Source organism: Cebus imitator, unplaced genomic scaffold, assembly GCF_001604975.1.
Source record: "Cebus imitator isolate Cc_AM_T3 unplaced genomic scaffold, Cebus_imitator-1.0 Scaffold50, whole genome shotgun sequence".
Taxonomy (NCBI): Eukaryota; Metazoa; Chordata; class Mammalia; order Primates; family Cebidae; genus Cebus; species Cebus imitator.
The window spans coordinates 4,826,872-4,839,836 of NW_016107365.1; the positions used below are offsets into that span (position 1 = coordinate 4,826,872).

At 33.8% G+C, this 12,965-nt stretch overlaps 1 protein-coding gene across 1 annotated transcript in view; it reads right to left on the reverse strand.

Moving 5' to 3' along the window:
- Nucleotides 1-12,965, reverse strand: part of ANKRD31 (ankyrin repeat domain 31) — a 165,933-nt gene that overhangs the window by 101,477 nt on the left and 51,491 nt on the right. The window contains exons 10-11 of the mRNA XM_017527656.2: nucleotides 10,123-10,278; nucleotides 732-874 (exon numbers count right to left, since the gene is read on the reverse strand). Coding sequence (XP_017383145.1) covers nucleotides 732-874; nucleotides 10,123-10,278 — 299 coding nt within the window. The remainder of the gene's footprint in view (nucleotides 1-731; nucleotides 875-10,122; nucleotides 10,279-12,965) is intronic.

Below are 12,965 nucleotides of genomic sequence, written 5' to 3' on the forward strand. Positions count from 1 at the left end.
TAGAAGTTTTTAAACCCAGAGGCAACTTCCAATGCCTGAAATAAGTAAGATATCTTTAGCAAGTGCCTCAGTCCTGCAATGTTGTTCCAGAACCAAAAAAATGTGTAGGAAGCTAATAAATATGGTTTCTGAGATAAACCATGTATGCTAGAATTCATAATCTTAATGTTACCACTTTTGCAGTTACTACTAACCAACTGTCATGCAATTATAGCAGTCTGATATTTTAACCTGCAGTACAGCTCTACTGATACATCCTGGCTGATCATTAAGCTGGACTGATCAGAAACATTGTCCTGTCTCAGGCCAATTATGAAAGTGACACTAAACTCCATAAAGCTGTAAACTTCCTATCAGAACTGGACATCATTTTGTAACACTCAATAAGAAGGAAGCATTCTTCTAAGCCCTATAAAGCACCATATTTAAGAAGTTTTAAAGGAGAACAAGTTGAAAAAAATACTGTGTAGCCAAAAAGCTCTGTATAGTTATTAAACACTTTTAGTGTGTAAAATACTAAAAGTTATTAGTTTTAATATGTAAAATGACACCTATCATATTCCACACAACAAACCTATAACACAGTAAAATTTCATTATAAATTCTAAGTATTCATTAGCAGAATGAAATTAAACTAAAATTCTTGTATGTTTTTCTATTGTGTGATCCCACAGTATTTAATTTTTACAAAATGAATATTATTTGCTCCGCAAACAAAAGCATCACAGTACCTTATAATGTCCATTCAACACAGCATCATGTAGGGGAGTAATCTGGTACATTCCTTTGATATTTACATCTGCTCCACCTTTTAACAGTTCACTTGCTGTCCAATAAAATCCTCCTACACTTGCTTCATGAAGTGCTGTCCAACCTATCATACATAAAAGATATGGCATTTGTTTATATTTCGCATCTTAATAATGATTTGTGCTTGCTCTTAAAAAACAACTCTGATTTTAAGTTGTTTCTTTAAAAATATTTTAATTACATGAGTCAAGATAGTATCACCTGAAAGCACACTGTATTATTTGGTAGGCTCAATAAATCTGAAGGACAAATCAAACTCCTACCCCTCAACTCTGTTGTGCAAAACTATGAAAAGAAGCAAAATATCTGAAAGTAATCCTGATCTCTTCAAATAAATAGGCTGTGCAGGAGTCATTATCAACTCAAAGAGAATGCTGGCTACAGGCTACTTTTCTGCAGAGATGAGGAGAGAAATGCTTTATTTCTAGTTCAAGGTACTTCCATTAAAGTATCCAGCTGGCTGGACTAGATATTATTCAGTTTAAAAGTATATACTCATTTTTTCTCATTTTTTACAAAAAGCTATTTATAGTAGTTTAACAAACCACAAATTGCTCCAAGAAAACCATTCATACAGGCAAATATTCTTTTCCTTCCTTAGCCAAAGACAATGGTCTAAGTTGTAAATATTTGTTAAATTCCAATAAATCTTATGACATGTAAGAAAACTTTAAAGTTGCATGTCAAAAGAGAATTTCACTAGCTCTTCTCAGAACATTCACCATAAAACAGGGTTTCCCAATCTCAGCTTATGTTTCTTGGTTGTTATGAGTATCACAGAATGTTTACCAGCATCCCTGGCCTCAACCCACCAGATGACAGTAGAAACTCCTAACCCAGTTGTAACAACTAAACATGTTTCCAGAAACTGCCACAAGTCCCCTGGGGGTGGGAGCAAAATCACTCCAGTTGAGAACCACTGCCATACAATGTTGTGGAAAGAGTTTCTCCTATAGTATTAATTAAAAAGTTTTGAGGAAGAAATGAAGAGACCCTAAAATTATAAATATATAGTTATTAAAGTTTTTTCCCCTATGAATTTCCTTAAAATGAATATGGCTTGTTTAAAGCAAAAGTTACAACATTTATAATGTATGTAGATATGATACATATGATAGCTATAGCATAATGGATATAGGGAATAAATGGACTATATGTATTCAGTGTCCTCACATTTCATATAAAGTGTTATAATATTAACTCTAAGATGACTGTGAAACATTAGAGGCATATACTTAATTTCTAGAGTAACTGTGAAAAAATACTGTAGAGACAAAGAAACAAAAAGCAAATTAAGCACACAGAAAACAACTAGTAAAATGGCAGACCTAAATCCAACCATTTATGTTAGTGTAAATTGACTACGCATGCTAATTTCCAATTAAAAGATAAGATTGGCAGAATGCATAAAAAAGCAAAACTGTCTGCTATTTACAAGAAACATACTTTATTTTTGTTGCAAGTTTTATGTTAAGGTGTACATGTGCAGATTTTTTAAATGGGTAAGTTGTGTGTCACTGAGGTTTGGTGTACAAATGATCCCATCACCCAGATAGTGTGCATAGTACCCAATAGGTAGTTTTTCAACCCATGTCCCACTCCTTTCCTCCTCCCATAAGTAGTCCCCAGTGTCTACTGTTTCCATCTTAAGAAACATGCAAATGTAAAGAAAAAAAAGCAGGGGTTACAATCCTAGTCTCTGATAAAACAGACTTTAAACCAACAAAGATCAAAAGAGAGAAAGAAGGGTATTACATAATGGTAAAGGGATCAATGCAACAAGAAGAGCTAACTACCCTAAATATATATGTACCCAATACAGGAGCACCCAGATAAATTAAGCAAGTTCTTAATGACCTACATAGAGACTTAGACTCCCACACAATAATAGTGGGAGACTTTAATACTCCACTGTCAATATTAGACAAATCAATATGAGACAGGAAATTAAAAAGGATATCCAGGACTCGAACTCAGATCTGGACCAAGTGAACCTAATAGACATCTACAGGACTCTTCATCCCAAATACACAGAATATAAAGACACATGCATACGTATGTTCACTGCAGCATTGTTCACAATAGCAAAGACTTGAAACCAACCCAAATGCCCATCAATGATAGACTGGTTAAGAAAATGTGGCACATATACACTGTGGAATACTATGTAGCCATCAAAAAGGATGAGTTCATGTCCTCTGAAGGGACATGGATAAAGCTGGAAACTATTATTGTGTCAGCAAACTGACACAAGAACAGAAAACCAAACACTGCATGTTCTCACTCATAAGTGAGTGTTGTGCAATGACAACATGGACACAGGGAGGGGAACATCACACACTGGGGCCTGTGAGGGGGTGGGGGGTTAGGGGAGGGATAGCAGGGGTGGGGAGATAGGGAAGGAATAGCATTAGGAGAAATATCTAATGTAGACGACAAGGTGATGGATGCAGCAAACCACCATGGCACATGTATACCTACATAACAAACCTGCACGTTCTGCACATGCACCCCAGAACTTAAAGTATAATAAAAAAAAAGAAGAAAAACTCTCAATGTTAAACAAACTCGTTCAGAAAATAGGAGAGAGAAGACTTCTTAATTTATGAGGCCTGCAAAACCCTCATACCAAAACCAAAGGCATTACAAAATTATAAACTGATCATTGTAAATCTATAAACATAGATTTTTAAAACTGCTTAACAAAATATTAGCAAATCTTGATAAAAATGATCCAGACAAAAACATTAATCTCCCCCAAAAAAATTACAGACAAAAGAATTATCCTACCCCAAAAAATTATATGTCAATTTTACTCATGAAAATATATGCAAAAATCCTTACTATAGCAAATTGAATTCAGCAATATATAAAAAGAATGATACATCATAACCAGATACAGTTTATTTTAAGAAAGCAAGGTTGGTTTAACATTTGGAAAATCAATCAACCTAATCACCACAGTAGTGAAATAAGAGAGAAAAATTATATGGCCATATCAATAGATGTAGCAAAAGTACATGAGAAAAGCTAGCATCTACTCGATCAAAAAAAAAAAAAAANAAAAAAAAAAAAAAAAACTCTGTAAATTGAGAATAGACTCCTCAGTCTGCTCAAGAGCGTCTACAAAAACCCATAGTTAAAATCATGTTTAACCCATAAAATATGCTGAAATACTGAAAGAAGCAAAACTAATATACAATGAAAAACAGAACAGTTGTGGCACTTTGAGAGTGAAGAAGAGGCATGAGGGAACTTTCTGGGATAGTGTACTGTCAAAATTCATCAAATGGCACATTTAAGATTTGTAGTTTACTATATGAAAATGTTACCTCAGACACACACACACACACACACACACACACACACACACACACACTCTACTGAGCTCTAGTTAATAATATTCATGCTGAGGTGTTTAGTGATAAAACACATTGATATCTACAATTTTTTTGAAATGCATCAAAATAAAGATGGATTGATGGACAGACAGATTTCAAGATAAATAGGTATTCAATAAAATAACTATGTAGAATTTAGATATTGGGTATATGGACAAATAAATAGGCCGCGTGAACTTTTTGAATATTTTTTAACTACCTATTTTTAAGATGTATATACAAAAACAATTTGCCCCAAATACTGTTTCTTAGAGAAGGTATAAATTCATTGCTGTTTAGGTTCTGAGACCTGTGAACTAGTGAAAATTCACTTCTGTATACCAGTTAACTTGATTAGCTATCACAGGTCCCAGTTAAGATGGGATGAAAAATTAAGCATCAGAAACTCAAAATCATTAACTTTGGAATGCAGATAATGATTTTCCTCCTAGAAAACTTCCTTTCCTTATCTAGACTTTGCTCAAACTACAATAAAAGTTAGTTTCCTAAAGATGAAAATGGGCTGGGCACGGTGGCTCATGCCTGTAATCCCAGGACTTTGGAGGACAAGGAAGGCAGATCACCTGAGGTCAGGAGCTCAAGACCAGCCTGGCCAATATGGTGAAACCTCATCTCTACTAAAAATACACTAATTAGCCAGGCATCATCGCAGGCACCTGTAATCACAGCTACTTGGGAGGCTGAGGCAGGAGAATCTCTTGAACCTGGGAGGGGAAAGTTGCAGTGAGCTGAGATCGCGATTGCACTCCAGCCTGGGTGACAAGAGTGAGACTCTATCTCAAAAAAAAAGAAGAAAAAAAAAAAAGCTAAAATGTCTACTAGTCTACTATAGAAATAAGAAAATGACCACAAACAAATATTTTTTTCCCTGAGCTCATAATGACTGAAAGATAAGGTAAATATAAAAGTAAATACATGGCTTCCAAGGAAAAGTCAGTATCCTATTTTAAATTTACTGAAGAAAATTCCCAAAGAAAACAAGATACAAGTGTGAGTGATTCAAAGTCAATGATGGAGCAAGGGGAGGAGGTGCTTAAAAATGAATCCCCAATATCCCTGACGAACACAGGTGCAAAATCTTCAACAAAATACCAGCAAACTGAATTCAATAGTATATTAAAAAGATTATTCACTATGATCAAGTGGGATTCATCCCAAGGATACAAGAGTGATTTAATATGCACAAACCAATAAATGTGATATATCACATTAACAGAAAGACAAAAACCATATGATCATTTCAAAAGATGCAGAAAAAGAATTTGACAGAATTCAACATCACTTCATGATAAAAATTCTCAACAAATTAGGTACAGAAGGTATGTACATCAACACAATAAAAATCCCTTATATGGGCTTTATTTTTACCCACAGCTAACTTCATATGAAGCAGGGAAAAGTTGCAAGTTTTTCCTTTAAGATCTGGAAAAAGACAAGAATGGCCACTTTCACCACTTCTAGTCAGCATTGTACTGGAAGTCCTAGCAAGAGCAATTAGGCAAAAGAAAAAAATAAAAGGTGTCCAAATGGGAAAGGAGGAAGTCAAATTGTCCCCGTTTGTAGATGACATGGTCTTATATATAGAAAACTCTAAAGACTCCCCTAAAAAACTGCAAGAACTAATAAAGTCAATAAAGTTGCAGAATACAAAATCAACATACAGAAATCAGCACGGTTTCTAATGCTAAATAGTGAACTATCCAAAAAAGAAAGCAAGAAAACAATCCTACTTGTTATAGCTACCAAAATAAATAAACAAATAAAATACCTAGGAATAAATTTAACCAAGGAAGTGAAAGATCTCTACACTGAAAACTATGAAACAGATTGAAGAGAACACATATAAATGTAAGTGTATTCCATGTTCATGGACTGGAATAATTAATTCTGTCACAATAATTTCCAGATTCAATATGATCTATAGATTCAACACAATCTCTATCAAAATGCCAATGACATTTGTCATGGGAGTAAAAAACAAAACACTAAAATTTGTATAGAACCACAAAAGACCCCCAAACAGCCAAAGCAAAATTGAGCAAAAAATTTTTAAAAACCCAAGCTGGAGGAATCATATTACCTTGCTTCAAAATACACTACAAAGCTCTATTAATAAAGAGAGCATCGTATTGACATAAAAGTAGACACATAGACCAATATAAAGAATACAAAGCCCTGACATAAATCTACACATCTACAGCCAACTGCTTTTCAACAAAGGTGTCAAAAATACACACTGGGGAAAAGACAGTCTCTTCAATGAATAGTGCTGGAAAAATTGGATATCCACATGCAGAAGAATATAACTGTATCCTTATTTTCAACATATACAAAATTCAACTCAAAGTGAACTGAAACAAACAAATAATTCCATTTAAAAATGAGTAAAAGACTAACAGGTATATGAAAAAAAATGCTCAACATTGTTGACTACAGGGAAAGGCAAATCAAAACCACAATGAGATATCACATCATTCCAGTCAGAATGGCTATCAATAAAAAGACAAAAGATAAGTATTGATGAGGATGTGGAGAAAAGAGAACTTTTATGCACTTTTGATGGGAATGTAAATTAGTACAGGCGTTATGAAAAACAATACGGAGATTTCTCAAAAAATTAAAAATAGAACTACCATAACCAGCAATCCTACTGCTGGGTATATATCTAAAGGAAATGAAATCAATATGTCAAAGAGATATCTGCATTCCCATGCTCACTGTAGCACTATTCAAAACAGCCAAGATATGGACTCCACCTAAGTGTCCATCAACAGAGGAATGGATAAAGCAAATGTGGTATATGTATACAATGGAATATTATTCAGCCATAAAATTATAAATAAAAGAATAAAATTATTTCATTTGCAATAACATGGAAAAACTTGGGGAACATCATGTTAAGTGAAATAAGCCAGACACAGGAAGATATATACTGCATGTCCTTGCTTATATGCAGAATCTAAAAAGTTGATTCTAAGAAACAGTAAACAAAATAGTGGTTACTACAGACTGGAGAGAGTAGGATAGGAGGGGGAAAATCAGGAAGAGACAGTCAATGGATACAAAGTTGCAATTAGAAATGAAGAATAAGTGCTGGTGTCCTATTGTACAGTTGGTTGACTAGAGTTAGCAAAGAGGTATTGTATTGCATGTCTCAAAATAGATAGAAGAGGGGATTTTTTTCATGTTCCTACCATAAAGAAATGATACATGTTTAAGGTGTTGAATATACTAATTACTCTGCTTTGATCATTACACAATGTATACATGTATTAAAAAATCACACTGTTCCCCATAAATATATAATTATTATTATATGTAATAATTATAGTTATTACGTTTAATGGATGATACATAATAATGTATCCATTAAACATAATAACAGATCCATTAAAAGTAAAAAATAAATAGTGCCCAATTCCAGAAAAAAAATGAATGCTACCTGAAATGAGACTTAAGCAAGGATGACCCAGAAAGGAAGAATTAACAGTTTCAGGGTTGAAAGAAGTTCCCAGTGTCAATAAAACCAGAAAGAGCTGTATTCTGCAGAGAATGCCACTGCAAACCACAGAAATCACTACAGATTACAGAAAGAATCAAATGTAACAAAGAATTTTCCTTCCCCCGAGGATCATGCCTTTTGCATTTTAAAACTACCCCTCCAAAATAAAGATGGAAGACATTTTACAACAGATCTTTTATTACCTCCCAAATCTGCAGATTGGGAGAGCCCCAAGAAAACTTTTTTTAAAAAAGAATTAACTATCTTAGAGGAAATCTCTTTTAAAATTGAATAATAATCATAATTTTTTTAAAGAGAACATAATTTAAAGCATTTTAAAAAAAGGTTTAAGATTACAATAAAATTTGTTATGTGCTCTAATGTAGCCATTGTCAACACTCACAGAAGTATAAAGTGCACTCCTTTCTACAGTACGTAGTCCTAAACAATTTTGTCTTTCATGTTTTAAGTTATCTATTTCTTGCTTTGTTATTGACTTAAACTTCAGGCTATTATTAATTTCCTGGCCTGGGCCAATCTTTCTTTTCAGTTCTAATGTGTTACAGGTATAGGAATCAGATAGAATTCTGCATAAAATAAAGCTCAAGGCATTGATTTCAGAGGGTTTTGGCAAAAAATTTAAAATGTGATCTATTTTGAGTATTCAGAGTTTTTTTTAGCCTACTTAATGGCTGTCACCTTTGTTTTTGGATAATGAATTACTGCTCTTTCTGAGCTCCCTGCATTGGTTTTTTTTAATCAAAGACAAAAATATCATAAAACGTAAATGAGGACTTATAAAATTCAAAATATTATATATAAAAGACAATTGGTCCATTATGACATTTTGTTCATTTTTCACAGGGCAGTGGGTCTATTTGTTTTAGCGTACCACAAACTAAGTATACTTAAATCTTACTATTAGAGATTATTAATTTTTTTGTTTTCACAGCATCTGGTACATAGAAGGCATACTGTAAACGCTCACTATATTGAACTCACATGTTAAAGGTCATACAGCTCTTGCCAGTCCTTGACCTTTACTGAGTAAGAGTGACTGAGAGAGAGAGAGAGAGAGAGAGAGAAAGAGTGTGTGTGTGTATGTTTCGGAGGTGAAATGATGGTTGTATTTTAAACAAACATTGTAGATGATTCTGTTGAAAATGGAAACACTGTGGAAACACTGCCCTCTGTAATTCTGTGGGATGTGGTAGCCAGAAATAAATATAGAGCTAAGCTGCAAAGTAAGAAGGAAAAGTAGAGAACAAGAGAGTTCAAAATGCATGGAAAATATGATAAAGAACTCATGAAGGTCACAGAAGTGCATGGGACAATGAGGAAAAGGTATATATTAACTGGCAGAAGACAAGAAGGAAACAGCCACTGAGAATGTTAACACTGGCACAGAAATAAAAAGGTTAATAAAAAGATATGTTATGGATGCTTGGGAAATCCATAAAGTCAAAATTAGCTACATGTAGGGCTACTCTTTAACTCAATGGGCAGGACAAAGAATACCAACAGAAAGAACCACGTACCTCTTGCAATCATGAGAATAAGTGCTGTAGCTAGCAAATAAGGATTTAAGCTATGACCTGGGTATGACATTTAAAATAATATCCTGTTAAAATCCTGATTACAGGGTAAACCCAGGCCTTGCTGAGGTAAAGTACTGAGAGTGCACTTGTAACCACCTGCTCATCCATGGATTTTACTGTGCCATCTCTGTGCACTATAAGACTCTGCACTGTTTCTAAACTGAGCAAGTAATAGGAAAAGTATGGACATCCAAAGGCACCATCCAGGCTCTCCCAGTATTGTTCAGTGTATTAAGTACTTAAGTACTTTTAAGGAATCACTCCTCTCCAGGAGAACATGTCACATTCTACCTACAGGGAAGATGGTACCAGTGACCCAGCCTTGAAGAAATACTGCTCTTTCTGAGCTCCCTGTCCCAACCTCTGTACTTCATACTGCATTATTTCCATTTCCCTGGCCACTGCTCCTACTGTACATCTACGATTTCATCATGAATTTTCCCCTGTAGTTCAGTGCATCATCAGCTTCTTCCAGTGTTTGACATCATTTCTCCTTCATTCAAGGCTGAGTCTCATAGTAATAATGACCATGCAAAGCCAGCCCCAGGTACCTTCTGGATAACACTGCACATGACCTACCTGGCATAATCTTTGAAGGAGAAACATAATGTTCTTCTCTTCCCACCCAGTCTTCTCACCCTGCCCTCTTCTCTGAAAGATAATGGTGATGAGCTACTTAAATGGGAAAATGACCTGAAAGCCTTCTGTTTGGAACTTACCTTAGGCTCACTTTGCTATACTTTCCTAAGAGTGATTCAGCTGAAACTGCAAACCACTCTTAAGATAATTGTGGGCGGTAACCCTAACTTACCAGCATAACTTGGCTGATTAACATTTCCACCTTGTTTTATATAATGACGAACAAGATCAGCATCATCATGCAGAGCAGCCTGATATACTAAGTTCTCTCCAAAAATGTTTCTCCGGTTAATGCTGGCAAGAAGTATTTTTTTCACCTTCATTTTTTCTGAAATGAGGGAATGAACAAAAGAAAAAAATCATTATTTGAATATAAAAAGGAATACAGATTACAAACCACAGATTTCAAACTACAAACTTCACGAACATAGGTAACAGGATTAACTCAGACAACAGTCTAGAAGTGAAGTATATTATATTATGAGACTATTCATCCATTAACCCAACTATATACAAATAGGAAAAAGAGACAAATGTCACTAATTTAAAAATATTTGAAGTAAACTATAAATCATGATAAACAGTATATGTTCATTGAAAACCCATGAAAGGTGCATATATGAGAAGACTAACAGATTATCTTCTTAAAAGTTCTGGTGAAAAGGATTATCTAAACCTAGAATAATATATTATCAATTTAATAAAATGTTATATTAACAAATGTCTTATAAGACCAAGAGGAGAAAAATTTCATAAGCATATATGATAAAAAAAATAATAATCCCAGCGAGACTGGAAAAGGGAATGCAAAATTTTCTTTCTTTGCTAAAAGTAGATTCATGAAATTAAGCAGAGAACCATAGCCTTGATCTTTGCAATCATTTTTATTTACTAAGCCAGAAATGCACGATTAAAATACCTTTCCAGATAATGTATACCAAGTATCAGTTCTCCACTGTGCCTCCTAAAATACTGAAGCTCCTCATTCATATGCTCCAAATCCTGTCAATTTGGATGGCAATACTTATTTGGATTTTCCGAATTTCAGAATAGCTTGATGATAGCTTTTCCAATTTTTATCTAGCTAACCTGTATCATCCTAAAACCTTACAAAGGTAACAGTACCGCAGCAGCTTTCTTTTTTTTTTTTTTTTTAAGACGGGGTTTCACCATGTTGGTCAGGCTGGTCTTGAACTCCCGACCTCAGGCGATCCGCCCGCCTTGGCTTGGATTACAGGAGTGAGCCATCACGCCCAGCCTGCAGCAGCTTTCTTAATGGACTACATATCAATTGCCTTGCCTTTTGACTCCCTTGATTCAGCCCCACTGTAAAACAAACAAAACTCTGAACTTTGAGTCTGCCTTCTTCTATACCAGACTACAGAGCGTTATTTTCCCACTAGACAAACTGTATGCTTACCATACTCAGAGCAGTCTTTACTTCCAAATCTGTCTGTGCCAGTTGCACTAGTTATAATTATATAATTATCTGACATGTAAAAAGGAGTACTTATTTAATGTATCAATTCAATATACTTGAGGACAAGAATATACCCATGAAACCATCACTACCATCAAGGCCATAACATATACCTCCTGTTCTTTATCCTTACTATTTCATAAAAGCTTTTTGCATACTAATACAAATGATGCTAATATTTCTTGGCTATTTGATATTTGATTCTTCTTTAGGGTATATTTCTATACAATTTTTAAATGTATGTAGTTAATTCTATCATTCTTTAAAAGAATCTTACCATTCTTTTAAATGTATGTAGTTAATTTTATGATTTTAAACTCAGAAACCAAGAGGGTTTAAAAACACTTTTTCCACACCAAGGTAACAGCAAGATTCACTTATGTTTTCTTCTATAACTTTTATTTTTTGTTTAAATATTTGATCAATCTGAAATTAAAGTTAGTGTAAGGAATGTTAAATAGGGATCCAATTTTGTGTTTTTCACTATTTATTGCTTAGTCTTTCTTTTCACCACAATTTGAGATGCCATCTATATTACATATCTGTCCCACATCTCACTGTAGCTGGCATCTACATCTAAACTCTATTCTGTTTCATTGATTTATCTGTCTACTCCTGCTTCGGTGTCAAATGACTTTAATTTCTGTAGCTTTCTAACGTTCTCTCATATTATGGAGAACAAGGTCCTGCCACTCTAACTTTCTGCTTTTATTTTTCAGAATTTTCTTGGCTAGTCTTTCATATTTACTTTTCTAGGTGATATTTAATATTACTTTAAAATTTTCTCATAGCTGCTCTCTATCCCTGTAGAAGCAATACAAAATAAAATTTAAAAATTAGCAAATAAATAAAAATCTGTTTTTGATGAGATCTCATGCATTTATAGTACAATTTAGGGAGAACCTTCTTACAATCCTGAATCTTTCTAGTCAAAAACAGAGTTCTTATTTCCATTTATTCAAGCATTTTTTATGTCCCTCAGTAGAATTTTTAAATTCTCTTCTCTTAAGGATGATACATTTCTTATTGGTTATAAAAGTATTTTCTATTTTGTGACAATAAGTGAGATAATCTCTTATATTTTCTAACAAGTTAACACATACATATACGTGAAAGGCATTAATGTTTGGCTCCAGCTTATTGCATTTTTAAAACTTTTGAAATAATTTCAGACTTACAGAAAAGTTGTAAAAATAGAACAAATCACTCACCCTTTGTTAACATTTTGCCACTGACTTTAAATCATTCTTTCTTCCTGTTTATATATAGATACATATGCTATCCAGATACATGTATACATAAAAAGTAACTTTTATACATCATGCCTTTTTCCTCACTAAATGTATATTTCTAAGGACAAAGATGTATGCTTATATAACCACAGTATTATCAAATTCAGAAAACTTACCTCTGATTCAATATTATTTTTTTTATCTACAATCCATATTTCAGTTTTGCCAATTGTTCTACTATCTATTATTTTTTAAACAGTGTTTCTAGATTCTCTTATTGCTTCTGAGAATTTTTTAGTTCAA